This window comes from Syngnathus floridae, chromosome 4 (assembly GCF_059516105.1).
Source record: "Syngnathus floridae isolate MCC-2025c chromosome 4, RoL_Sflo_1.0, whole genome shotgun sequence".
In the NCBI taxonomy this organism is placed as follows: Eukaryota; Metazoa; Chordata; class Actinopteri; order Syngnathiformes; family Syngnathidae; genus Syngnathus; species Syngnathus floridae.
Genome location: NC_142416.1, coordinates 15,623,539 through 15,651,405, shown reverse-complemented (window position 1 = coordinate 15,651,405; position 27,867 = coordinate 15,623,539). Strand labels below are relative to the sequence as shown.

The 27,867-nt window shown below is 40.7% G+C and overlaps 4 protein-coding genes across 4 annotated transcripts in view; 2 read left to right on the top strand and 2 right to left on the bottom strand.

Moving 5' to 3' along the window:
• The window catches only part of LOC148399409 (receptor-type tyrosine-protein phosphatase delta-like), a 143,367-nt gene extending 130,716 nt beyond the window's left edge, over window positions 1-12,651 (bottom strand). The window contains exons 1-2 of the mRNA XM_088373937.1: window positions 12,506-12,651; window positions 11,424-11,784 (exon numbers count right to left, since the gene is read on the bottom strand). The gene's annotated coding sequence lies outside the window, so the exon portion shown is untranslated. The remainder of the gene's footprint in view (window positions 1-11,423; window positions 11,785-12,505) is intronic.
• On the top strand, window positions 6,106-9,700 carry LOC148399410 (uncharacterized). Its single transcript, XM_088373957.1, has 5 exons — window positions 6,106-7,112; window positions 7,505-7,762; window positions 8,030-8,147; window positions 8,714-8,824; window positions 9,327-9,700. Exons 1-5 carry the CDS (start codon window positions 6,122-6,124, stop codon window positions 9,472-9,474), a joined length of 1,626 nt encoding a protein of 541 aa, XP_088230083.1. The 5' UTR covers window positions 6,106-6,121; the 3' UTR covers window positions 9,475-9,700.
• tyrp1b (tyrosinase-related protein 1b) lies at window positions 10,556-17,454 on the top strand. Its single transcript, XM_088373956.1, has 9 exons — window positions 10,556-10,656; window positions 11,432-11,790; window positions 13,171-13,279; window positions 13,674-13,887; window positions 13,999-14,203; window positions 15,860-16,027; window positions 16,532-16,711; window positions 16,925-17,071; window positions 17,149-17,454. Exons 1-9 carry the CDS (start codon window positions 10,643-10,645, stop codon window positions 17,352-17,354), a joined length of 1,602 nt encoding a protein of 533 aa, XP_088230082.1. The 5' UTR covers window positions 10,556-10,642; the 3' UTR covers window positions 17,355-17,454.
• A 1,723-nt stretch (window positions 17,455-19,177) lies between these two features.
• LOC148399406 (multiple PDZ domain protein) overlaps window positions 19,178-27,867 on the bottom strand; it is a 150,665-nt gene continuing 141,975 nt past the window's right edge. Inside the window, exons 30-47 of the mRNA XM_088373941.1 lie at window positions 27,697-27,768; window positions 27,143-27,242; window positions 26,237-26,445; window positions 25,748-25,839; window positions 25,541-25,658; window positions 24,383-24,469; window positions 24,020-24,298; window positions 23,791-23,874; window positions 23,447-23,640; window positions 22,071-22,218; window positions 21,919-21,990; window positions 21,681-21,786; window positions 21,464-21,507; window positions 21,185-21,307; window positions 20,902-21,006; window positions 20,345-20,439; window positions 20,122-20,245; window positions 19,178-20,012 (exon numbers count right to left, since the gene is read on the bottom strand). Coding sequence (XP_088230067.1) covers window positions 19,866-20,012; window positions 20,122-20,245; window positions 20,345-20,439; window positions 20,902-21,006; window positions 21,185-21,307; window positions 21,464-21,507; window positions 21,681-21,786; window positions 21,919-21,990; window positions 22,071-22,218; window positions 23,447-23,640; window positions 23,791-23,874; window positions 24,020-24,298; window positions 24,383-24,469; window positions 25,541-25,658; window positions 25,748-25,839; window positions 26,237-26,445; window positions 27,143-27,242; window positions 27,697-27,768 — 2,199 coding nt within the window. The 3' untranslated portion in view covers window positions 19,178-19,865. The remainder of the gene's footprint in view (window positions 20,013-20,121; window positions 20,246-20,344; window positions 20,440-20,901; window positions 21,007-21,184; window positions 21,308-21,463; window positions 21,508-21,680; window positions 21,787-21,918; window positions 21,991-22,070; window positions 22,219-23,446; window positions 23,641-23,790; window positions 23,875-24,019; window positions 24,299-24,382; window positions 24,470-25,540; window positions 25,659-25,747; window positions 25,840-26,236; window positions 26,446-27,142; window positions 27,243-27,696; window positions 27,769-27,867) is intronic.

Below are 27,867 nucleotides of genomic sequence, written 5' to 3'. Positions count from 1 at the left end.
TTCTGACTACTTTGTGCTGAGGAGGCAAGCAGGTAAGCAGACACATCAGCATCAGAGGGCCAAAGGTGTTGTTAGTTTGATGAGCAGTAAAGCTGTCTACAGTTGCTATGAGGAGCATTGTGCCTCTCAGCATTCTCCTTCATGCTTGACACGAGTGTGAACCGGGATGTCACATCGTCCAAGTCTGATTGGAGCCAAAGAACGTGTTGTACATTTCACACAAAGCTCAAAGCTGGAAGACCGTGTTTGATGATGCACACACGAAAAGTGTTGCTTTTCTAAACGATGCAGTTGGAGTCTTTCCTACTGACGTAAGCCCGAGAGGAGTATTCTACCAAGAGAGGATGATGTAATGGTTTGTGAAGGTACAAGTCAGACGCTTTATTTTCGCTCCTTCCTCCTCCTCCCTACTTTTCTCCCTTGTTGCTGGTTCACTCTCACTTCCTCCTTTGTCATCTCAGCTTCTGTTTTTGTCTTTGGCAGGCTTCAAATCCTCTGGGAGCATTACAATGAAACTCAACAGCGCCTCTACAAGGCCAGAAAGGAGAATTACACTCCAGAAAATTGATAGAACACTGGTCATTTAAGTGAAGGGCTAAAAAGTGACAAAATAACAAAACATTCATAGTATATGTCGTATTCGATGAACTATATGTTTGAATTTCCACCAATTGTGAAGACAAAATTCAAACACGGAAGAATTTGAGGATGCTAACCACTAGCGCAGCACACTAATTAATTGATAATTTGTTGATAAAAGTATGGCGGTTGAATATCTGAGTGGATTACAATGTTGTTAAGAACTAAATAAGGTCAAGTTGTTTTGTCCAATTGTGTATGGCCTCCATGTACCCCCGTATGCAATCCCTACAATGCGGTCGATGTGATGGATTGTGTCCTCGGGGATAGCCTGCTAAAATTGGATCAGGGTATCAGTCAGGTTCTGGACAGACCAAGTGGCCCGCTAGAAGTCAATCTACAGTCTAAAGCTCTTGAGGAGGCGCATACACAACTCACAAGTCCAAATGTTATTAGACTTTTGGGCAAAATGCCAGGATGAATTTAAGATGAATTCTAGCCTTTACAGATTAATTAAATTGAGCTTCCATCATTCAAATGTTCAGTGTTTCAATATACCGTAAATTTCGGACCATAAGCCGCTACTATTTTCTCACATTTTGAACCCTGCGGCTTATAGTCAGTGCGGCTTATAGCCTGAAATTTACGGTACTTGCTATTCTCTAACCAGGAACCGAATAACCGATTTTTTTCATATCCAAGGATATCCACTTCTATGCCTTTGCGGTGGTGGTTTTCTTATAGTTTTTTTTTTTTGTCAGATACTTTTGAGTCAATTCTTCTGTCCCAACAACGCAGACGCATGAAACATTTATTAGGCGTTCCCCACCAAGGAATTCCAAACTAGTACTCCTCCCCGTCTTCTTTTCCTCCCATGTTCTCGATTTTCTACAAAGTACGATGCGACTCTTTTTACAAACATCAGCGACGCAAAGACGCTTGTCATCCTTTGATGACCCTAATCGACACTTTTGGCGTGTCCTGTGACCAAGGAACATAGCACAAACATAAATGCCCACTCTCAAATTCAACATGCACAGCTGATCATCTATAAATAACCACAGACCATCAGCATACATGCATACACAATACATCCATGTTCAAATTGCTGTGCGGGAGCCCGCAACATGAATATCCAATTACCAGTCACATCAAATGCACGGAGAATGAAATATTGATAGCCCTGAAAGGTTTATGTAATCTACCACAGTGCCTTTATATAATTGTTCCATTTACAAGGAAAGGCACAGAGGTATTGTTTCATCCCTTTATTTACATCACATACAAAAAAAAAGATCTCTTTTGTATGTTGCCAAAAAGGTGTGAACACATGAGTATGTATATCAACCAAATTGTGCTCCCCTGTCTTTTTGTTTCTCCCGAGTCATTTCCTGGCTTTGCACAGTTTAATTCCACAGTTCGTCGTTCAATGAGCTGATTTAAATTCCCATTCTTACAGCGCCGCTTTGAGCTGCTGATCAGAGAGCTTTTGCAGAAGCATAATCATGCCCAGAAATTTGAATTTGTTCTAATTAATTGTAAAACGCCGAGGTTTGCGGTGAGTGAGTGATGCACACAAGTTGGCCAATGAGTTCATGTTTTCATGGGCGAGAGAAAACGAGGGGAGGATTGAATAATTCGACCTAACTTCCACGTCTTATCAATATGCCACTTTTCCTTTGAAAAGGCTGTTCCTCACTAAGACCGAATAAATTACAAGTCTAAATAGGAATAATAATGAGAGCATACATTATTTCTCTTGCTTGGCACTGGTGGTTGTTGTTGTTGTTTGTGTCAACGGGAAGTCTCAAATATCTATGTATGCAAAAAAGGGGGAGAGGGTTGGTTAACTTCACAAGTTTTAAATATGACCCACAAAGATGGCCCAGATATTTTGGGAGCAATCTATTTAAATATTCCTGAAACTACTGACACAAAGATGGAAAGCAAAGTACAAAATATAAATCCATTATTCTTGTATCGTCTAATTGTAAAGATTGTTGTGTTATTAAGTGCAGCTTTTTTAACTTAAAAAAAAAAACGTTTTGTGGTAGAGGTTTACATTATCCTTGGACTAAAGCTCTGACGTCACTCAATGCTAATGGTGATAAGATCATTACAGGAATTGCTGATCCCAATGACCAAGACGAGGTAATGCGTCAACGCCACTACCAATTTAAAGGGGACAGCCCCCTCTGGTGGTGCGTCATTCATAATGACCTCAACCCAAATCTGCTTGGGCTGAGTGGCTTCCATCACTTAAAGCAGGGGTTTTCAACTGGTTTTGTCCAAGAGACCAGCATTACAACCAAGAAGCAACTGGAGGACCACTGCTTTGGCGGAATACTATTTTATTTTGCACTGAAGGCGGGTACACCTATACAAGCTAATTATTTGCATTTGTATGTCTATTTTGGGAATATCAGATACTATTTACATAATTTGGATGGGTAAATGATTCACAAAATTAGCTGGAAAGTAAATCAAGTCTCGAGAATAAATATTTTTCTCTTTTTAAATTGGACAATTTTCTATTTCCAATTTCGCGGACCACCTGCCATACCGCTACGGACCTTTAGAGAGCCGCGGAAAACCGGTTGATAATCCCCGATTTAAACCTCAGCTAAATTCCAATCAGTCGTGTACCCTCGAGGAAAGTCCTTGTTCCATTGTTCTAAAAAATCCGAGTGCCCTTTCTTGTGATCCACACCGAGCGGTTTCTCTACGGACACTGAGTTAAATATATACAGTACGGTTAAAAAGTGCGAAGATGAGGTGGATTCAACGCCGTGAGTGTGTAGGCCTACTCATGAGGGCACGTGCTTTCAGATCAGGAGGTCATCAGGACAAGCTGCTTTGGGGTTTACTCCACATTTTGTATTCCCATTTACCCCAACCTGCATAGAATGTTCCCTGTCAAGGCTTCTATCATTTTACATTCCACAACTGCAGATCTGAAAGCATAGCTCGGTTGACAATGGTTTGAAAATGATCATCAGACAGCTCTTCTATTTTTGTGCCACTCACAATCATGACATCATTTTGGAGAGTAACTTTAAAAATGCCAAAGAAACAATTCAGCGCTATTGTAGGTTTTGAAGTTTGTAGTGTCTCATGCTGAGTGTTGGTCACGCACCTCAATCGTGCACTCCCCTCATCATCATCTGAAATTCCAACAGTAACATGTGAAAGACAGTCAGCAACTATATGGCCTTCCTGTTACTCCAGCTTCTGCTTCTCAAATTTACTCAAATAGACTTTTACTTTTCCATCGTCGCCATTTAATTGGTGAGCTGTCTTAAAATAATAAAATTACACTTAAAGAAAATCAAAAGGTGGACAACCACAACATTATCAGTAGCGATTTATGGCAATAATATCATCCCAAAAGTAATTCTGCGATTACCTCTCCCTGCAGCCACAGATTGTAAACATTCTTGAACCTATACATGACCGTTGGTGCATATTGAGATATGGAGCTAAAGTGTGTGAAATATGTGTACGCACACAATAAGCTTCATTGAGGTAATCCTGTGCTTCAACCCAGTCACAAGCTTTGTATGTTGTGCTACTGCCTGGTAGCACAAAGCACAATGTGGAACTCATGTGACAGTATTAACCTTCACCATCTAATCCCCAGCAGTCACGAATAAAAGAGAGCCAGAAGGATCAGTGCTTATCAAACATATTTGAAGGAGGAATTAAAGACTGAGCAGATAAGAACAAATAATTCAGATATATTTCTTTCATTAAAACATTACAACCGCAAAGAATACGAAATCAGCGAGCTGTGAGAAGAATTGAGCAAATAAAAGATGTTTGGTTGCATGCTGTTTTATCACACTGGTCTTTTGACATACGAATCAATGGAGCCTTTGGTTAGCAGTTATTAATTCTATAAAAAAAAAAATCCCATCAGATAGGTTCTTAAAACACATCACAGGGTAATGATGTCTTTAGCCAAAGGACAAAATGTCTCATATTGGACAGAACCTCTTCAATTCCAGGAAATTATCAATGTTAGGCTATAGTTCCATTGATTTCAGTGTTTTCCATGTTAAGCTTTTCTATGGGAAAAAAAACTTTTCAAGTCCTGCAAAATGTGATGCGAGGGCGGAGGATGAAACATGACTATGGGTCGATGACCAACTGGATGGTTAACTAACGTTGGCTACTAGTTAGCAATGACATCTGAGTTTCAAGCTGCTAAGTAACACGCAATATATAATTCAACATCAATAACAAAAATAAAAGTACATCATCGAATTTCTCTTTTACTGTTCTTTTCATTTTGGGCTTAAATACGAGAGGTTTCTGGAATCCATTCATCCATGTGAACGTAACGTTCTGTAATAGCTTCAGATATTTCTGCCGAGGAAAATTCAAACATTTCTGTCAGCGCGTCTGTCGTATTCACTACGGGAGTCTCCTTGATGCTAACCTGGATGTGAATGTAAATAATCTGCTTGTCTAAAACCCATCTGGGGCTTTTTGATGCCTCTGGCAATACAAACAGTGGACACCGGATTTCCAAACAGACACTGAAATAGCTTTCACTGCTTCCTATTTATTCCCACGGTAACATTAGCAAAATAAACAAATACCTGCTTGACTTGCAATGCAGGCCTACTCTGCATTATATAACAGTGTTGATCAGCATTCTCTCAAACTCAGCCGTCGAATGTGATGGAAACAGATAAGCCAAAAAAGCCAACGTAAAGTATTTTTTTTCTTAATTTCATTCACTGATTGTAGATAATTCGCTTTTTAATGCTATACCTGCAAACTTTGACTAGTTCTCCATCATCGCTCATAGACAAACTCACAGCCCACCTATAATTGCCAGAGCAGAGTTCACTCTGTGTGCGACATGCCGCCAGGGCCTCAGCATAGCCCGTGTCAGGGTCCCGAATGCATTTAACAATGAGGTGAGACTTTACCAAGCCCAAACCCGTCCAAGCTCATCTCTCACTAAGACACCTGTAGGTTGGAAAGCACTTCAAGTGGGCAATATTTAACATGGCGCTGCTCGTTTTTTCACCCACCCTCATTTCAGCATCACTTGCTAACATCGCCCTCCCTGCCCGGGTCGAATTTACTGTCCGAGCGTCAAGAGCCTACTCAGTAGATGTCTCGTGGTGGCGTGCACACACTTGACAGGAACCATAAGGAAGAAGTTTGAGAAGAGTTTTATGAAAACACACTGGGATTTGTAGTTTTTCCTTTTCCAATATTTTTTTTCCTGGAAACCATGGAGTACTTCTTCTTAAAAGGATTCTTGGTGCTTTTGTTAACAAAACACTGCACATCTGACGGTAGGTTGGTATGATGCAGCATTGCAGCTGCTTCACAAGGCTTGAAGACTTGAAGTCTTTCTTCTTTATGCATTAGTAGTGTCGTGGTATAAAAATTGCAGCAATCCATGATGCAAATGCAAGTTTGCTTTGTGAGATTCTCACAGCCATTGGAGATGTTCACTGTCCACATTCGGATATTCACTCACACTTACAACTCTATGTCCGCCACTCTAAATACTACAATCATGTTTTCAATGTCTGTAGGCCTTCCTACTTCAAACCAGTCTTCCACGGTCACTCTTGAAGCTACACAAACTTCACTTCCAGCTGAAGTTGTTCCAGTTGTCGCCCCACCAAGCCTGGAAGAGGTGCAACAAGCAGTACAGGAGGCTTCTGAGAAGGTGGAGGATGGTGCAGCTGAGGAGGTCCTGATGGAGCTTCTGGAGAGGGTAGTGGAAGCAGCTCTGGGGCATGTAGAAGGGAAACGGGATGAGCAGGAAGAGGAGGTTGAAGACGAGACGGGAGTAGAGGTATCCGAGCAGATGGTGGAAGGGATGGATGATGCTGGAGAAGTTGAGCAGAAGGCCAAAGAAGGAGAAGAGGAAGGAACAGTTGCTGATAATATGGAAGACACCACAGTTGGTGTGGAAACTGTTGGAACTGAGGCAGTTCTAGATGAATTTGGAGATGCCAAAATTACTCAGGAGGTTGTTGAGGAAACCGTGGCTCCCTTAGAAGAAATGCACAAATATTTAGAATCAGACAAGAAGGATGTAATGTTAAATGGCAGAGTTGAATTAGAAACAACTCAGATGGTTCAAGAGGTTGACTTTGGTGGGGAACCAGTGCAGGAAACTGCTACAGACTCTGACCAAAGTCTAGTGTCTGATCATATAGGGACAGTAGAGGCGATGGAGGAAACTGCTCCAGCAGGAGAGATAGAAGGTGAGCTACTCGGATTGCCATCTGATATTCCTAACGTTGAGCCAACACATCCTGTGCTAGAAGACCCAATACTTATCAGAGAGAACTACACAGTGAAGGACCCACAAAGTCATGTAGAGGCAGAGATGGAAGCTATTGAGATTGAAGATGAGGAATTGGATTCAAACAGAGAAGAAAATCACCAGGGTATTATCGAGCAAGAATATGAAGTGTTGGTCAACGGTGAGGATGAGCAACAAGCTGGAGTCAATGTTACATTACAGACTTCAAATGACCTCGTAGGAGACCCAGGTAAGACCTAGAGTCCTGATTCAGACATTTTTAGGTATATTTATGTAAACTCACAATTCACCCAAATAATTTTCTATGACCATTGTAATTGTAGTGGCCCATTTCCATGAATGCATTTACTGTAACCTACTTCAACAGCAATACAATTTAGCTTTTTTCTTGAGATGTCTACTCAGAATATCTTGAGAAGGTATCAGCTTGTGAGATGTCGGTAAGAATCAAGATGCAAATGCTGAGTCAACTTCTCGAGGCCCCCAAAGCAGAGTCGACTAAGCCTTAAATGAAACACCACTACATTATTCGACATTCCATAGGTCCACTCGATAAACTTTAAACCTTGGCCTCCGGGCTTCATTTTCGTTTCTGTGTCACATACCAACCCCCCATTCTAGAAGCAACAGTGATCTTTCCCCCGGAGCCTGAGGATGATGCGTCCATCGAGCAGAGGCCCAAAAACCAGCTTGCTCCCGCCCCGAGCACAATCTTCAGTGAGGTTGCAGAGAGTGTCTTCACTGACCACGGCAATGAGATCCTCTCCCCGACTGATGACCTTTTGACCCGACCAACGCTAGAGTACTTTGGGAAGGATGTGCTAGCGATGCCCCCTCACCCAAGAGGAAAGCTAGTTGAAGATACAGCTGGGAATCCAGGTGAGGAAATGATGGTGTTGTTTTCAAACGCTTTTGTTTGTGTCTTTCGAGATAAAGATAAACAAAGTCAGTTTAACCGTAAATACGTTTTGGGACTAACTTTTTTTGTCTGTTATTTTTTTGGGGAAGTAATAAAAAAATGATAGCATTATAACCTGGTTAAACACAACTGAAGAATGAAAACGGAAAGGAAAATTCCATCATTCCTCACATAGATGATACTGACCTTGTGTTTTCTTCTCCATTGTCTTTGTATGAATGTGTTAGAAACAAAGGAAATGGGCCTGGAAGCGTGGAAGACTGGCACAACAATCATTGCAGTGTTCTTGGTTTTAGAGACGATTGTCATTATCATCTATATCTTTAAATGTCGTAACAAAAACAGGTAACACTTTATGCCCTTTTTTTCTTATATTCAAGTTGATTTATTTTCACAATCACCATATACCGTACTTTCCACACTATAAGGTGCACCTAAAAACCTCCAATTTTCTCAAAAGCCGACAGTGCGCCTTATAATCCGGTGCGCCTTATATATAGACCAATATGGATTCGTGGATGAGGACTAATTTATTAAAGTAAGCTTTACGTGATTATTTTGTGTTGTGTGATTAACGTTTGAGCAACGTTGAGTCATTGATATATTGTCATTGTTTTCACTATTTCGAGTGTTACTATATTGTGATTGCATTAACATTTGAGCAACGCTGAGTTATTTATTCTATGCGCCTTATAATCCAATGCGCTTTATATATGGACAAAGTTTTAAAATGGGCCATTCATTGAAGGTGCGCCTTATAATCCGGTGCGCCTTATAGTGCGGAAAATACGGTAGATAACCCTAACCATACAATATACACATTCATACTGGAATTTACCACATCAAAGTTGACAAAAGATTACAAATGTAATCAATCTAGTGAACAATATTCTGTGAATGTATGTATGCAGGAGGCCGGCTGGGCAACACTCATGTGAGGAAGGGTGTGTCGATGCAGAAGTGACCACCGGGGCTGAAAGTAGTGACGACACGCTCCACGCAGAAAATGGGGATACTCAACAGTACGTTAGTATGTGTACAAATATCATCCATCCAACTACCAATTTTCTGAATTCACAAATTTCAACACAGCCCAATGAATAAAATCCCATAGACCGATTATTTTCATCTTATTTTGTTTGTTCCTGACCCTCCTGTACCATTCATTTCCCAATGACGTCAAAACAGGAGTGTCCAGTTATGGACCTCTCAGCTGATTCCCTCGGAGCTGCTTTGTAAGGTCATACACTCCAAAGGCTACTGGGGTGTGCCACACATGTGATGCCTTGATGGGCTTGCATGAATGGGTCAAAGAAAGCTTGGGGAGTGAGTGCTCGAGAGGAAAAGAAAAACTCGGGAAGAATGCGCACACTCCACTTAGCAGTTCCACCAGCCAACTCAATCCCTGTTAAACTCTGAGAGAGATTTATTGAATGAACATTCATGAAACCTCTTGATCGACAATGACAGTTTTACTCTGAGCTATTCAATTTTGTTGTCGGTTTTTTTTTCTCTCACTGCCAGACACCAAACAAAACCACCAAACACCAAAGAGCACAAAGGAGAGCATGTGATTAGCATGTCAAACCTCCCGGACGGCCCCGCAGTGGAATCGGCCAATGCTGGACCAGGACCAGATTCGTCACAAGAACTCAGGACTTCCATGCTCTAGGGTGGTCTGATTGTTGATTGTTGATATTAAAGTAAAAACCCCTCTTTGCCTTTGTTCAAAGGCATCCAAGACACCTCAAGAAATACTTTTAATTGCCTGACTGGTTGAATCCAACCGAAAAATTTTGTATGTGGTGTGTTTGAGTGAATCCATTTAAATGCTTTTCTATGTGTGAGTATTTGTTAAATTGGGGGGGTGAGCACATTTTACACACGTTAGGAAGTACTCAAACTAAAGACGTCTAATTCACTGCATTTTTGTTTCATTAGCATTTCTGTTCAAGTCTTGTATAATATAACTAAAACTTTGTAAATGTTGCGCAATATACAAAAAATAAAGGGCAATATTTCCTGTTTCTCCGGTCCAATAGTCCACTAACTGTTTGAAAAATACCACATCACGATAAGGGTATCATTATGAATTGTTTTCACGTGGCGTATAAATGTTTTACCACACTGGCCACCTTTATGTAAACTTTTTCTCTCTTATTAGTCACTAAAGTACTGCAATGTGCATGCTTGATGTCTTCTTCCTGTGATGGCGCATATGTGGAGGACAGATTTAGTCAATATTTATGCGAAGAAAAAATGCAAATCCATGACATTTTTCCAGTCATAAATGTCAGCGGAGCAAAGTTACTGGAGGAGCAGATGTTTAAAGTGTCAAGGTAGCTCTGGCTTGATGAAAAGTGAGCCGACATTAATTGCAGAAAAACAGGAAGTCATTTATAGACTGTACTGCTTCATAAATAATTGATAATGTTGTCATGATCTTATATATATATATATATATATGTATCTACAGCAGGGGTCATCAATGTAGTGCCTGTTCTAAAAATAGCTCATAGGTGATGTTTAATGATCGGTTTAAAATCCTAATCCACAGACAAGAAGACAGAGAAGACATTATCAAACCATTATGGAAGGTCATACACTCCAAATGCTGCTCAGAAGTTATGGTCACAAGATGCTTTATCCATTTTGTACTTGGCCTTTATGTGTGTGCGCGTGTGCATTCATGCATGTGTGTCAGAGAGAGAAACTAGTGGGTGGGTTGTTAATACTTGCTCCAATAAGGTTTAGTCATGCGCTCCATCACTATTTAAGACAAAGAAGGAGGATTAACTAATTCTTTGGGGGCTATAGTTGGTCATACCAAGAGGAGCAAGATGCATACTCACAGGTAAGGAAAAAGAATTGAGAATAAAATACGATCATAAAACAGCAATCTATAAATCTGGCATTATTCAATTGCCAATTCCTTTCATGATTTTCTTGAATGTTTTCTTTTATTTATGGATATAAAAACATTTGTGATGGATCTATTAGCAGTTCATTTCTTATCAAAGATCCCCTAGATAAAAAAATAATAATTTCATCATAATTTCCAACCTCTGTAAGTGCTTCTGATCTTGTGAGAGTTGGGAGCTAATTGCCCCTTGAATTATGAATAATGACTCAAACCGCCTCCAGTAAGAAATTTCGGAGTAGCGACAACAATTTTTTATCGCTGAATTTAATGGAGTAGAACCTAAATGAAGGCCGGGAGTGCCTTCTTTTGCAGCATATGTTTTACATCTCTGAGGATTACAACATACAGTATTCTTTTTAAAAATAGATGAAGGACCCTCAAAATGCAATTCAAGGCTGTATTGTTTTTTTATCAGCAGGCCTTTACAAAAATTAAGTGAGGAGCGGTGGTAATTAATTTATTCTTGGTGCAAATGCATAAAAAAAGGTCAGTCCTGGCGGTTAAATAAAAAAATTCAAAATGTTTACACCCTTGTGAATTTACCAGTTGTTATGGATTTTGGCCTTTACCTTCTAATGACATGGAATATATTCTCCCACTTTTGTAAACAGTTCAACCTCAATGTCGGTCTGCAACGTTCTTAGCGCTATTTCCGTTCTAATGTTTCTTATCATAACAACATGAGTCTTTTCTCTTACCTGTCAAGCATTTGGCGAGCGGGTCTCCTGGTGTCCATCTTGTGTGTCGCTTTGACCGTGGCCCAATTTCCTCGGGAGTGCGTCACCCCAGAAGGGCTTCGCAGCGGCCAGTGCTGTCCCTCCCTGTCAGGCCAAGCAGGGGATGAGTGTGGCTTCAGCACGGGACGGGGTCAGTGTGTATCCATTGCTGCAGACAACCGGCGCCATGGACCCCAGTACCCGTACGCGGGGCGTGATGATCGAGAGAGGTGGCCTCTGCGATTCTTCAACCGCTCTTGTCAATGCAACGGGAATTTCAGCGGCTACAACTGTGGACGATGTCGACATGGACTGACTGGACCAAATTGTGACCAGAGGATCTCTGTGGGTAAGAAAAAGGAGAACATTTGTATGGTTACAAACAAACTGCAGTTCCTCATAAAGTTTCGGTGAAGTCCATACTGTGCTCCAATCAAAGATAAGTGACACCCATCTGAATAAAGCTTTTTTTCCTTCCATGATTGTGTCACGAGGTGGCTATAATGAATTTCTATCTAATGCCACCATGTGGTACATTCAGTGTTGGAAAAGTTCAGATTCTAAACAAATTAATTCAAAGTTCAGCTCACAATTTTTAAAAATGAATTTATTCAGTCCATACTAGTCTCCAGGTGCTGCTATAATCCTTCAATCTCAACAAATACATGAGAAAATTACTTGAATTGTCTTTTTCTTTAATGACTTGAAACAAAAACATGACTGTGGTCCAGATTGTGCAAACACAAACAATCTGCTGTAGGGCCCAGACTGAGCTAGGAAACGAGGACTGCACAAATGAACTATTCAATGTGCAAAAAAAAAAGACATTATATGTGCTTTGACTCACTTAACACTTTTTTTGTGAATGCATTAATTCTTAACTTGCTTGCACAAAGAACCAAAAAACCTTTAAACTTTAGAACTTGGGACAAAAAAGTGCAAAGGCCAAATAATTAAAAAAAAAACAAAAAGAGTAGTAATTGAGTAGATTAGTGCCGATTTCAATGCCATCAAGAGCACTACAACTCAAACTTTTTGAATGCGTTCATAAGATTTAATGTTACCGTTTGTCAAAAATGGGCGAGTAGGATTGCTCGGCGCGCGTTCAAGCGCTGCACCGACTGTAGCGTCATCTTCCCCTCTCCAAACACACGTCGCATATTGATGACAGACGCGCAGTGCGCCTCTTCCTTGCCAATTATACCCACCCCCTAATTAAGCCTTGTTAACAGTTTGATTAGGAGAGTTTCCTATGCTAAGAGTCAAAAACTTTGCATTCTTGAACAAAAACTTCAAAACTGTTCATTAGGCTCAAAATAATTACCACAACACAGGATGACACATTGACATCAAAATAAGAAGCCCCACCCTCAAATTAAAATATGAGTCCACACCCTTTAATACCCAATAAAAACCTGACAGGCTATAAATGAGTTTTCCCTCAAACTTCATTGAGCCAAGGCACCAATTTTTGACTCACACAAAAATCTCACATGTTCTGCCTGTCTCTATACATTGCTGGCATAAATAGTTGAACAAATATACATCAGTTGTGGTCAATAAATCATTTTTGGAGACTGGATAATTTCTCGTTGCACCCCTGCTAACCTCTCTCTCTGTGTATTTCATTAGAAAACAAGCAAGGTAATAAAAAACTGTATTCGTGACAAGGGAGTAGACATGTCTAATAATTTGACTCACCTTTCATCTCTGTTTAACATTTGTACAGTGAGGAGAAATTTAATGCAAATGAGTGCCACTGAGAAGCAAGCATTTATCAACTCTCTGGACCAGGCAAAGAGGACCATCCACCCCGACCTTGTCATCTGTACAAGACGGTGTTTATATTTATTTTTATATTTCCAGAACATATGAGGTCATCATTCTTTGTTGGGAGAAAACAACAGATTGTTTCGAGATTTATTTGTCCAAGCCGCAGGTAGAATATTTTTGTGAGTAACGGTACATAAATATTTGAGGCTGTTCTCGACTGCCGTAAGTGCAAACCTTTTGACCTCCTTGTCAAAAGTGAATTCCTGCTACACCCAGAAAGGCTTTTAACACTAGATGCCCCATCGGCAGCTTCTGTTGGGGATTAAAAGATGTATTTATAGAATCCACTGAGTGATAACCAAATAATAAGGCCGTTCAGACACGAAGAAAAAATATCCAAGGACGATGTTTGAGAGGAAAAATTGTTTTGCTACCCTGTTATTTTTTTTCCATTTGTAGCTACCAGGAGATATTTGGTCCAGATGGCAACACACCTCAGTTTGAGAACATCACCATTTACAACTACTTTGTGTGGAGCCATTACTACTCCGTCAGTAAGACCTTCCTGGGCCCGGGCCAGGCCAGCTTCGGTGGAGTCGACTTTTCTCACGAGGGCCCCGGCTTTGTCACCTGGCACCGCTTTCATTTGCTGCAACTGGAAAGAGATATGCAAGTGGGTAGACTGTTCATAATATAAATATAATATTAAACAGCAATCTATTAACTTCTAACCTGGACCACCACCTAATATCAAACTAATACAGATTACATTTTACCCACAAAGGACATGCTGGGTGATTCCTCCTTCGCCCTGCCCTACTGGAACTTTGCAATCGGTGGCAGCGATTGTGACATTTGCACCGACGACCTCTTAGGAGCTAGGAGCTCCTTCGACATGAACTCCATCAGTCCCAACTCGGTGTTCTCCCAGTGGAGAGTGGTCTGCGAGAGCGTGGAAGACTACGACGCGTTCGGCACCGTCTGCAACAGTAAGGAACGGTCTCGCTACCTTACAATACATCAGAGCGTAAGGGAGTTTCGTTGATACAAGCAAAATGAGGGCATCCACCTTATAAATAGATTATGTATGACACAAGCTGCTATAAATATTACCCCCCTAGATGCTGCACTGTGTTTGAAATTGCTCACAAGTGCTCCAGACTGTCACAAACTCAATTTGTTAGCTTATTCTCCAGCAGGGGTTTCCTAAAGTTTTCACTTCAAATCACAAGTTAGTTCTCTCCCGGACCCGGACTTTGAAAAATAGTTCACGCAATTCTTCAGCTTTTTCTTCTTCTTATCCGGGTCGCGAGCATTCTATGACGGAATGCCCAGACTTTCCGTCTCAAGTCACCACACAAGTGTAGTCAGGCCACCTATGAGACGCTATCGTCCCTCTTGCGTGTCTTAATACTGCCCTGAGGTCTCCTCCCAGTGGGATGTGCATTGGAAATAGAATCACCTTTTTTTTGACTCCTCTCTCTCTCCCTATGGAGTCTCTCCTCTGAGCTCCTTGCCCAATCTCTAATACAAAGTTAAATCAAATCCACTCACCTGATTGTAATTTTTTTTTATATGCTTACATAGCTATATGTGTTTTCTAGCACTTATCTTCAGCGTCGGAATTTGGCCCAACTATGGCAGACTATTGTGCCAAATTGTGGACTCCGAGATTAGATTATCATAACCAGGATGAAGGAACCGTAAACTTTAATGTTCTTTATTTTAGTCATTTGTATCATGCTTTGTTTGCAAGCAGTCATTCGGAATACTTTGAGGCATTAGAGACTAGAATAAGGGCAATTGTATGAGAAATCAGATTTAGGTGATCAGATTTGCATGGATTGGAACTTGCCTCACACTGGCACCACATTTTAAACCCCCAAGTCACCCCCCAGGCTTTAAATGACCACTTTTTTTATGTAATATTGAGGGATAATTCTTTCTATCAATCCACTTTGAACATAACCGTAATTGGTTTCAGTTCAATGGCAAACTGGAGGGATTTGGAGGCCGGTCAAAAAAATGTGAGACGTGAGAGGTGTGAGTGATGTGTCAGGTTAATCCCTTTGGAGAGTCACGACAGGCTCGGTATTTCCTGCGTCAACAAGCAACTTCTTAACTGGGTTACGGGGGGTTGTCTCATTTCGATGTGCGCTCGTCAGACACGAGAATCTGGCAGACTTTGATCTGTGGGAATCATCTTCGCACTGGCAACTTTGTTATGTAGCGGACTGATTGCACCCTTGTGTGTGTATGAAGAACAAGGGGAGGGGGGGGCGGGGTGAAGAAAACAAGAAGGAGGTCATACTTCACAGAGCTCCCACTCACTGTTGTTGGAATTTAGTGAACAATTACCATGCTGTCTTGTTAAAGGCTGATCAAACTAGTCTCATCTTCCGCATAGAATTTGAGAGTTGTTGAATAATACAACATAACTCATCACATCCCCTTCCTCACAATTTCCACGGGGACAACTGACCCGGATCTGAACCGGAGTATGAATGCCTCCTTCGGAGAAAAAAAAAAAATCCTTGAATGCAATTATTGCTTGCAGCTAGATGGTAGTCATCTTTTTGGTTTTGTGCTGTGCTTGTTAACACGCCAGAAAAGACTAACTCTGACCTCGGGTCATACACTCCCAGATACGGAAACTAGTCCCATCAGGAGGAACCCGGCGGGCAATGTGGCACGGCCCATGGTGCAGAGGTTGCCCGAGCCTCAGGACGTGTTGGACTGTCTGCAACTCAACACCTTTGACACCCCGCCTTACTATTCCACCTCCTCCGAGAGCTTCAGGAACTCCATTGAAGGTGTGCGGCGATGCGTCACGATTCTTTCTCATCAAAACCGAGTGAAGTGCAAAACTGAGTGAACTTCATTTGCATTTCACCTTGCAAATACATAAAACATGTGGCACAAAAGTAATATTTAAAGGTGAGAGTCATGTACTTATTGTGCATAAAGTTCAAAAATAAAATGCCAGAGAAGACATTCATTATGAAAAAGGACAGAATTTGCTTCCAATGGGTTCATTCTGGACTTTGAAAATCTGTAAAAGTCAAAGAAACCACATGATTATTATTCCAAGCATAAACATGATACGCTGAATTAATTAAAGCCCATTTTTAAATTTGGGGAAATTAGGCATAGAGGCAATTGGAACTTCTTCAAAAAACTAAGCATGTTTGGAATTAGGAACAGGCACAATAATTCACACAGAAAGTCTCTGACATTAAAAGTAAAGTACCATTGGGAAGTCACTTCTTTTTCTTCATTTTAAGAGCTTTGCTGTTCCTTTTTTTTTTTTTCTCAAGGCTACAGTGCTCCCCAGGGGCCGTATGATCCGGTGATCCGCAGCCTTCACAACCTGGCCCACCTCTTCCTCAACGGCACAGGCGGCCAAACTCACCTCTCCCCTAATGATCCCATCTTCGTCCTGCTGCACACATTCACTGATGCGATCTTTGATGAGTGGCTCAGTAGGCACCAACCAGGTAATCAGTCCTGCATAGTCCAAAACATGGCCTGGAGGAGCAGTCCAGCCCACTAATTACTGATATTTTTAGGTGTCTAATATTTGTTCCATTAATCTTCCTCATTTTGTTCTTTCTTACCGCATCTACGTCTGCTTTAAAAACCTAAAGTGGTCCTTAAGCACTAAAGTATGCCTGCCCATGAATGAAAGTTTTTTTTTTTTTTACCCACAGGCGAGATAGTCTATCCTGAGGAGAACGCTCCAATCGGACACAACCGCCAGTTCAACATGGTTCCTTTTTGGCCTCCTATCACAAATGCAGAGATGTTTGTGTCCGCCCCACAAAATCTGGGCTACTCCTACGAGGTCCAGTGGCCAGGTGGGATACATACATGCACACAGTCACATGACAATCTAGCGAACGCCCCCACCTTGACCATTCTTTTTTAACCACAGTTCGCGCCTACACACTGTCTGAGATCATCACCATCGCCATCATTGCGGCGGTGCTGGTCGTGGCAGTGATGGGCGGAGTCATTGCCTGTGCGGTGCGAGCCCGATCCTACCGCTCGGCTGAGGCCTTGGAGCCGTTGTTGGGGGAAACCTTCCGGAGATACTCAGAAGATGACAGGAGATTGGATAAATCACAGTCTGTTGTCTAAATCAACGCCTTTGTAAAGAGGCCTTAACATGTTTAAGCATTTTTTTTAAGAAAGCTCCCCCTGCAATGACTTTTAATAAAGTATCACTGAAGAAATCTAATGCTGTGATATCTGACTTTTACTTAAAAGTAGTTGAATCAGTATATATATATATTTTAAATATTTATACACATTTCTGTTTCCACTTGAGTACACATAGTGTGAGTAAATTTGCTGATCTGCATAACTTTTATCATATTTTTAGGTATAAATGTAATAATGTATGTCATTAATTCATGTTGCCTAAATTACACCTCACATTTGAGTCAAAAACATGATCACTAAATTGCTTCTGTGAGCCTCGGGGCAAATCAGAGCATTTAGCTGCAATAGGAATTACAGAAGTTTCATCTGGCGAAAGGAGCACACACACTGCCCCCTTGTGGTCATAGCACATTAGTACTTCATTAATATACTTACCTACTAGTATTACAGCATGTTACCTGGTGTTTTGTCTTTCATATTATAATCTAAAAAAAGAACAATTTGTAAATGAGCAAATTTCAGACAATCTTTTCTTAAACAAAAAAGAAAAAAGTAGATTTTGCTTGAACCACCAAGTGTATATTGACCAAGCATATTGTATATAATACAACAAAACTAAAACTCTTCTAGTGTGAACTACAACCTGTTTAAAGACACCATAAAACTTGAATTTTATTTTTAAAACTGCCTTTAATTTTTAATATTGCTTCGTTTTATTTGCCACTTTCTATTGTTTATCATTTTTGTCCCTCTTATGGCTAAATAGAAAATGTCTGATGAGTTTCTACGGAAGAACTTTTCCATTGAAAGTTGCAGTCTGTGCACAAGTATATCAGCGCTATGGACTCCCCCCCCCCTTGCAATTTATCTATTGATGTTACAGATATAACAGTCACATGAGCACCATGGGGCTTTAAAGGCATCAAACCAATCTGCTGTTTGTGTTCTGCTGTTCTATAGTTGCCTAATGATTGAGAAGATAGAATTGGATGGCCATGATGGAACATAATCAAAAGTGCAAGCGATACTTCATACATGCACACATTCTTTCCCAATTTTGGCCTTGTGAATCATTCTAATGCAGCAAATAATACCACATTTAAATGCATAAAGCATGTTGGCATTCATCCCCTTTAAAAGGCTCTTCATAGTCAATTGTTCATGTGGAGAGGGATGAAGCAGACTGTCATGGCTGCCTTTCAATAAAACTGCCGAGGCGAGCAGATGGTGCTGATGAATGCAAAGAGCTCCAGACAGGATCTCCCTTGGTGCTTCCTACTTACTAAATGAGACATTTGTGTGCAAATGGATTGTAGTTCAAGTTGTCACTGGCAACTCGAGTAATTAAATGCAAAGTTCTGTGCGGTTTAAAAAATAAATAAAATAAAGCCCAGGTTCACGTGCCCTTTTTTGTATTAGTTTGACTTGTTCTTATAAACATCTGTTTAAAGTCATGGCTGTGGCAGTCAAATTACTAGAGTTGCCATCACACAGCCTTTATTGCGGGGATAAAAACTTATACTGATTGAAAATTGCGTCGTAAAAACTCGTTTGTAAAGACTACAATGTTTTCCCGACTTGTATTGGAGAATATTTACCATTGAAAAAAATATTTTTAAATCGAATCTTTAAAATGCCTGACATATTAGGATGTTTTTTTTTTTCTCTAGTACAAGGGCAAACAAAAAAAGAAAAAAAAAAAAAGATGCGCAATTATTCACCGCTGCCATTTAGAATCCTAAACAAAGGCTGTTTCCCTCTACACAAAGGCGGGCAACAGATGATGTAATTTCATAATAAATGATCATTTAATAAGAACAATTATAGCATATTTCATTGTTGTAGCACTCCAAATACTGGGTGTCTATGACATGCATTAATTGCCAATTTACAGAAAATAAGAATCTCAATGGAGAAATTACAAAACAATTACTCATCATGGGCATGGCTCCTAAATAATACACAATTGCACAATACAAATGAACAAAACAAAATTAGCATTAAAACACCATTCACATTCAAGCTGTGTATCTGGTGTTATCATCATGAAATAATAACATATTTATCCTAATCACTCAACTGTCCTTACACCTTGATGCCATACAAAATCTTGGCAAACGCACTTGGCATAATTCAGATTTTGGGAAATCACATTCGAGTTTGACCAGTGTGTGTTGGATATCATCCAAAACTAATGGGGGCTCTTAATCTCAAGATCCTTGCAGCATTGTTTTCAAAGGAAAATACAATTTGTTTTATCGCCGTCCACAGAAGAAAAACTTATAATATATAAAATGGGGCATTTATCCAATTATGACATCATTTTATACTATATCACAAAATGTGGGACTTTGGAGTACACACTCAGGCTGAGGTAGTTCATCCAGAGTAATCAAACTGACTTCCCTTTTCAAGATTGTAATCTATAGTATAGTGTGTGAGGCTGTTCTACATGAATAATGAACTTTTAAAGACGACAGGTCAGACTCACGAGAGAACAGTGAGAACCACAGTTCCTTTGGTACTCTTGAGGAGGTCCACAGCTTCAGAGTGTGTCACCCCCTCCAGACAGTGTCCATTCACCGCGATGATCTGATCGCCTCGTTTCAGTCTTCCATTCTCAATGGCTGCTCCCTGCAGAGCACAATAACGGGTATGATGCAGAGGTCAAGTATGATGAACTACAAAATAACTCAATGTATATTGAAGTCTGCAAATGTGTCCACCATGGACTGTGTCTGACCTTGTTAAAGATAGTTTTGATATAAATGGGCAGGTCTCCATGTGGGCTTCCAAAGCCTCCCACGATGCTGAAGCCCAAGCCTGAAGACCCTCGATCCAGACTGACGGTTTTGTACATCCGAGTACTGTGGACATAAAATTCGAAAGCATACTGGATACTGTGTTTGGGGGAGTACTAATTACTTTATAAGAATATGAGGTCAGCATAGACTAAAGCGTCCTACCAGAGGTTGGTGTGGAAGCACGGCAAGCTACCAGTCTGGCCTGATGGTCGCTCATGTCCACCCCTGGGATCATGAGGGCTGCGTCCAGCTTCTACCTAAAGAAAACACACAATAAGGACTCAAAAAACAGAACTGGTTCAGGGAACAAATATGAAGCTTCATTTTCCTATCACAAGAAAGTGCTGTCAAAGCTTTGCAAAAGTACATGCTGCAGAAAATCAATTTATACTTGCTGTCCTAAATACTCCTAAATACAAAACTCATTCATCACCAGAACGTTTAAATAAACCCTAATGGCAGTTTTAGTAAATCACAGAACATTATAACAAAACACAAAAACTGCTAGAAACTGAACATGAATAAGGTGATTTTCAATTTTCAGCAATTATTTCTCTGTCTGATCAAACACAACAATGATTTAAGACAAAACAACAGAATTTAAGTCAGCTAGCCAACAACTGGGAAATGACCCCACACTGTCAAATGTTATGGAGTTATTGAGTTGTATACAGTTACTGCATTATCATATTGGTTACCTGAACATGTTTTGACATTACCTGCAGGGTGACAGCACCAATGGCATTCTTAAGCAAGGCCCCAGCCTGGATGTGAGTCATTCCCTCCATGGATACATCATTTATACTGAGGATCCTGTCTCCTAGCTGATGCAAACACAGGTTACTATATACATATATATTATATATATATATATAATAAGTCTTGAGAGAAATAAAGTTGGCAGATGAGTCGCCATAATTTGATGGAAATGACAGATGCCTGTCCCGCTACATAGTTTCGACATACACACGAGTATATGTGTACCCATACACACACACACACCTTTAATTGCTGTGTTTTGGCAGCTGATCCACTGGTATCCATGGTTGCAATAAAAAGAGGTACGTTGCCATGGGGACTGCCCACACCTCCAGCTAAAGTGATGCCTAGGGAGTCACGTGGACCCTGTGATGATGCCCCACACACACATGCACAAAACCACACATTATGTCCATAATGCTCCTTTCATTGAGCACATTGTTTACTCTAGTATACTCATATACATTTAAATGGCTCTAAAGTTTTTCTTTGCACTTGCAAATATGAATCAGAGTTTCTAACCTTTTTGATAACAACTTTTCTGGGGGCAGGGTGGTCTTCAAATGCTGTTGGAGAAGAAAGTGAGGTCAGATATCATTGTGCACTTTCATTCTTGATTACAGTAAGCACTCAAAATCTCTTTACAGATCATGATTTCATAATTTTGTAAAGTTATTTATAAATGTATAAATGAACATGGAGAATATCATAATGACTAATAGAAAATCAGACAACTGACATGTTCTGTGTTCTGTCTCCCTCTGTTGGCTGATAGAAGAACTGGAGGGTGTCAGGGTGGAAGAGTCGGAGTCTTCACTCTGGATAAAACACAACTTAAAGTACTCCTACATTCACAAAGTAACATTGTTAAAATATTGCATCAACTGCAGGAATGTTTCAAATCACAAAAGTGATTAAGAATATATCAATAACCGAATAAAAATCACAGGAGAAAATTGGGTATGCAAACAGTTTACCTGGTTCCGTTCCGGGTATTGCAGTCCAGCTTTAAAACGAGCCACCTCCAGGTGAAACACGCCACAGCAATTCTGTTACAAAACCGAGAGTTATCCACCCAAAACTATTGTGTTGACATTGAGGTAAATACAAGTGCATGTTGAAACCTTACCTGCAAAAGCCTCTCGGCGAGTTCTTGTGATTCTGCACGGACGTCCTCCCCGTTGATTGACAGAATCTGGTCACCTAGCAACAACCTGCCATCCAAATCCGTTACGCCTCCTTTGATGATATCTGACACAAAGATGCCTGTGTCATTACTGTTGGAAGAAAACAGAGGTCAAAGCTGCGTCTGCAGCACGGAAATAGAATACATGATGAGACCTGGAAGTGGGCTGTTTTGCATAACGTCACACTTATGCTACATGAAGCACCATAAAAAATTAGCACTCGTCGAGAATAATTTATCACGCTTCACAGATGCAGTGTGACTATGAATTGCCTCTCCCGGTGCTGTGGTTATTAGAGGATGCTGAAAGTGTGTGATTTCATTATGTCCTTATCCATATATTGTGGAGATGCCCCATGATAATACATGCTAGCAGCCACAAAATTAGGTACATCTGTCCAATCCACATCAACCTGTTCAAAATGTCCTTGGTGAGAACGTGTTGAAAATGCCCTGGCTTTAACCAACGCAAACAATTATGTCACATTGATTGGGCTCTATGATAATAAATAATTACTTTTGCATGGCATTAGTGAAAGCGCACTGTGGTTTGTCAATTGTTGATGAAGATCAGATCATATTGTATGATCAATTGATGCAGAAATCCAGGTTATTCCCAAGGTTTTGCATACTTCCTCAAATTATTAATTGAAAAGCTCTCAGCAGAATTTATAACAGCACGATTAAACAGATTCATCATCTCCTTACAGCATACTCATAAAAAAAAAAAAGAGACTTCCTTCTGATTTAGTCTCAGACCTGAAATTGGACCTCACCAACCACAAATCCATGTTCTCTGAATAAAATGGAAAGATAATATATACTTTGTTGATTTTTTTCTTATATTATATCACAGACATTGATATAGAAAGTACAATAGTAAAAAGTGAGGCTGCAAAGACATGGATCAGTTGCACATGATGACACCTTTATCAATATTATTCTTGGGTCAGAGCCATCATTCATCACATCACCTATGACATAATCAGGAAACTCACAAAAAAAAAATAAATAACCTCATCCATCAACTGAAAGGATCAACATGAAAACTTCCTCCACTTGTCTTCATGGATCAATAAACTCACTGTCAAAGATGGGAAACTATTTCAGACAATACATCAAATCCAAGGAAGACAAAATAGAAATGAATGGTTGTAAATGACCGCATTGTTTTGCATTAGGTATCCTCTGAATGTTTTGTTCCATAACATAAAATCTCATCTTCTAAATGGCATTGAATTATTATGGGAAAATATGTAATTGACTACTTAATGGTCCATCACAGACTTCTATTTAATATGTGATAGCACTTGACATACCTTTTAGCCACAGTGGTGAAGCCGAGTCCTTTAACGGGATGAGGCCTCAGGACAAGACTGAAGACATCCCATAGGTCCTCCTCCCTGTAGGCAAGCTGGTGCCTGAAAACACGTAGCTCAACACGTTGGGTGGTGAGTCTCAGCACACTTATGGCCTCATCGTGAGTGGCCTGCCTCAAGTCGATACCGTTGACCTGAAGCAAAAGACAGACGGATGTTACAAAAGGGTCGATGGGACAAAAGTGCAGTGGTGCTGAAGTAAATTAAGTAAATTTGATTTTTTGAGGACACGGTTTTGTTAGCTTGGCTGACTTTCAAGTCCAACATATAAGTGTTGATCGTACCTCGAATATCTGGTCTCCGGCTTGCAACCTTCCATCTCTTTGCGCTGCTCCCCCATCATTCACCTCGTGGATTATTACTGACCCCTAGTGGATGATATTGCAAAACACCCCCTTGTCACTTCACTGCATTTGGATGTACTTCAAAGCAGACAGCAGTGTCTGGTATTTAGTAGTAAAAAAAGGAAAGTGTAAAAGAGGTGCCAAATTAATTATAAATGATCACTCTCACCAACAGAGTGTCACATCCTCCAACAATGCTGAGACCGAGGCCCAAGTTTCCTTTACAAATCTCTATGGTGGTTTCTTTGCCAGCCACAATGGGACAGTTAAGAGGGTCAGACGCTGAAGTGGCCGCACACCAGTCAGAAGGCTCCGTAGGAATTGTCCGCTTCGCACCGAGGGCTGTGGTGCGATCCGGAAGGGGCGATGCTACTTGATGAGGCTTTGACAAGGAGGAGGAAGTAGATGAAGTAGCCTCAGGGCAGCCGACAGACACTTTGACAGTGGCCTGGCGTCGGAGTATAAGAATAGGAGTAAGCTGTCAATAATTAAATACACATGATGAAATCCTCCAATGAGGAGAGCTTTGTACCTTCTCCACATTCAGTTTGGTCCCAGGCTCGTCATCCACTGCTTTGACACTGCCCCCAACCTTTCCCATGCTGTCCGGCAAACAGAGCTAAACATTGAAGACAAGTAACATGCATGGGGATTTATGTCACACAGAAGTAAGATTAAAATTCAAACACCCTCTGGCCAAGTATCTCAATCGCTGTAGCCTTGGGCCCAACATGAAAGCTAATTAGCGTATGATGACATCATGAGAGGGGGGGGGGCATTGAAACTGCAAATTCAAGGTTAATCTAGTAGAATTAGAGCTGGAACTAGCAAGGGAGAACACTCATCATGAGAATCTTTACAGTTGCATACATTATGTGCTGACATGGCCCTCATTATTGTATCCTATTGGGACACCCTACAGCAAGATAAATTATGAATATGGCAATAAAATCGTCTTCCAAAAAGACTGTTGTGTCTGTGGGAATATTTGTTCATTTGTGAGGTCCGAGGTCATTGATGTGGGGACCTGAGAGAGGGCCCGGCCCGGCTCACAGCATCTGATCGTTTTATCCTACGCTTGTTAGTGGTGGAATTGAAAAGGGCATTTTTCACACTCTAATTAAATGTTCATTAACGGAAGAAGAGGTGTCTGTCTATATCATTCTGTTCATAGCAATTGCAGATTAATTCACGCAGAAAAAAAAAAAAGACGATGGAGCCACTTGCAACTGGTGTAATTAATAAATAATGATTTGGATAAAGATAAGCTTAAGTGAGATTCAAATCTATTGGGCATTTAAAATTCACACTTTTTTTTCGTTTCAAACTGGCTCTCCCTTGTTTTCATTCCTTTATCTCTTTCACTTCCCTCTCCCCTATCCATTTAAGAGGCCCACTCGGTCACGGCAGGAGCCAGTAATAAGGTCCTCAAGGTCCGGACGATGGTAATGATTTTCCTTCCCAGACTGATGTTTATATGATGTAAGTATGGAAATGGGCATTGTGATTTGCAATACCACAAACAAATGTGATTTTCTTTTCTGTTCAGACCCACTATTGTTTTGATTAGAAAAAATATGGTGGCTCAAAAGTAAAAAAAAAAAAAAAAATTTACACTTACAAGCAGTTCACAGTTTGTCCTAAAAGCTTTACACTGGCTCACAGGTCAAATACAATAAGGTCAACATACCTGTGGTGGGATAACATTGTGGACATCTGTAAGGATTCCTTTATGAATTTCCGAGTCAGCCTGGCTGCTTAGTGTGTCATCACTCTCCATTGTGGAGCAGCTATTTTCACATTTATTTCTGTGGAAACAACACACAGTTGCTAAATTCTCATTCGGTCATTGGGATTTATACTGTAGGTATCTTAGAAACAGTTCGCGTGGTGTCACCTGATGAGAATGATCTTGACTTTAGAAGGAGCATTATCAATAATGGTGGAGGCATTCTGATGACTACGTCCATACAAGATCTGACCGTTGATCTATAAATCAAAACAACCATAAGTCGACTTCATCTCATCCATCCATCACCACATGAATCTGATTTCTGTCATCTTTGTCTGTTTCTTGTCAATCATTCTCTTCCTGCACATCTCCCCACAACTTCCATCACTCATTGCAAGAATTCCAAATGGCAGCAACAATCTTTCAAGAGGTCATTTTTCCTCATAAAGCCGGTTTCCATTTTTTGGTGCGATCATCTTTGAGTACAGTGGAACGCTTTAGGCCATTCATTTTGTGTCTTGTTTCTTAATTACATGACATCACACCAATCAGACGCTGACCATGGTCCTGGAATGGTTCCACCTAAAATGTTCCACTGCATTTTTGCTCTCTTTTTATTTTCAACCCACCATCCCAATTCCTCGTGTTTCTTACCTCCAATAACTCATCCCCCACCCGTATTCGCCCATCCAAGCCGGCAGGTCCTCGAGGATCTACATCAGCCACATAGACGCTCATGCGGGCCCTGGAGCCATCCTTATTGCCTGCGAGTCGGATTCCCAAACCATGTTCTGCTGTGTGCTTTTCCAACTCAATCATATGGAGCTTCCCTGACAGGCTGCCATAACGCTGGAGCATCTTTTCTGAAAAGTGGAGAGACAGCGTTAGTGATTGTTAGGCGAAATGGAGACGACGGTGAACCTCCAAAAGTATAGCATGCTGGAGGTAATGAGTGACACTTCATGTGGAGAGCAAGTGGCACACTCCAGAGGGGCTTGTGTGGGTGTGTGTTGCAGCAATTTGTCTGGAGGGGATGATGTCAGACGTGCTGTCAGAATGCTGAATGATGACTGTGTTCAATACAGAATGCACATATCCAGGATGACAAATGTGTGCGTGAGAGATGTGCATGGCCACTTCATCATTGTAATCAGAGTCACATGCGAGACACATGAGAGGAGACGGGTCATTTTTTGTGGATTTAAAACGGCTTTACGATGTTTTCATGAATACAATTTACAATTAAGCCAGTGTGAACAGGGATTGTTCGGACCACAATTTGTAGATTAGTCACGTTCATGATTAAAATTGTTGACAGTTAATTTAATTTTTTTCAATTTAGCTCTAGCACGAGCTTCCTCTGTCTTTTCTGGGAGCATTTCACAAAAATATGTTGTGGCAAAGAGGGACAGTTCTTGGCTAGCTAACATTACTGTCAACATTAGTAAGCATTTTCATTTTTGGGAATGGCAATGTGTCCCAATACTTATGTTCTTGGAAAGCATGTTTGCGTTGTAAGTTCTACATCTTTAGAAGAAGGCCTTAGCAAAGTTTGCTTACTTCTGCCAGTGTTCTCATGATCATCAGAGGCTGCAATGTTTGGTGTGTTGACAGTCACGGGGCTTGGCCGACCCGCTCTATTGGAAGTCTGCTGAGGCACCTTGGGAGAGGTTTTGCATTATTGAAAAGGCTGTTTGGAGATGCCTCGAGGGATCCTAGAGGCATGAGTTGGACTACCCCTGAGGCCCGTTCGGCATGCTTGTGGGAGAAAAACTGACGCCCGGGATGCATTAATGTGTGCTATTTCAACGCGGGCTATAAATAACATGAAAGATGGCCAAAATCATGCATCACTTTTTGAACACCGTTTACAAATGCATGCAAACTTACTTCAAAAGAGCACAATGTTTATTCTTGCGCGTTATGAATCTCCATCAAAGAGTGAAAACAAAGGGTTCGAACAAACAAGGTAGCTGGCTATAAGGGACTTTGAACAACAAGGGCTCTCTCCACAAATATGTGCGTTAATTATAATTTGGGAGGAAATTGCAGAGCTGCTTTTATTAAGTATCCTGGTTATTCCCAATGATGCACACACACAACAGGGTACTAACCTTAAATGGAGTTGGGGTGAATGGGTTTCTAGGGGGGAGACTAAGGAACAAACCAGCAAGATTCTGCACTTCCTATAATCATGAGGGAAGACACACACATGCCAGCTCTAAATGCAGCATCACCATTAAAAAACACACACAAACATCCTGCCAAAGCATCATTTGTCAGAA

What these genes read in the sequence shown, in the direction of transcription:
- LOC148399410 (XM_088373957.1), top strand. Translation starts at nt 6,122, where the DNA reads ATGTTTTCAATGTCTGTAGGCCTTCCTACTTCAAACCAGTCTTCCACG. An exon ending in AAATGTCGTAACAAAAACAG is followed by an intron (nt 8,148 to 8,713) that starts GTAACACTTTAT and finishes GTATGTATGCAG; the next exon opens with GAGGCCGGCTGGGCAACACT. An exon ending in GAAAATGGGGATACTCAACA is followed by an intron (nt 8,825 to 9,326) that starts GTACGTTAGTAT and finishes TCTCACTGCCAG; the next exon opens with ACACCAAACAAAACCACCAA.
- tyrp1b (XM_088373956.1), top strand. An exon ending in CTTGTCATCTGTACAAGACG is followed by an intron (nt 13,280 to 13,673) that starts GTGTTTATATTT and finishes TTCCATTTGTAG; the next exon opens with CTACCAGGAGATATTTGGTC. An exon ending in AACTGGAAAGAGATATGCAA is followed by an intron (nt 13,888 to 13,998) that starts GTGGGTAGACTG and finishes TTACCCACAAAG; the next exon opens with GACATGCTGGGTGATTCCTC.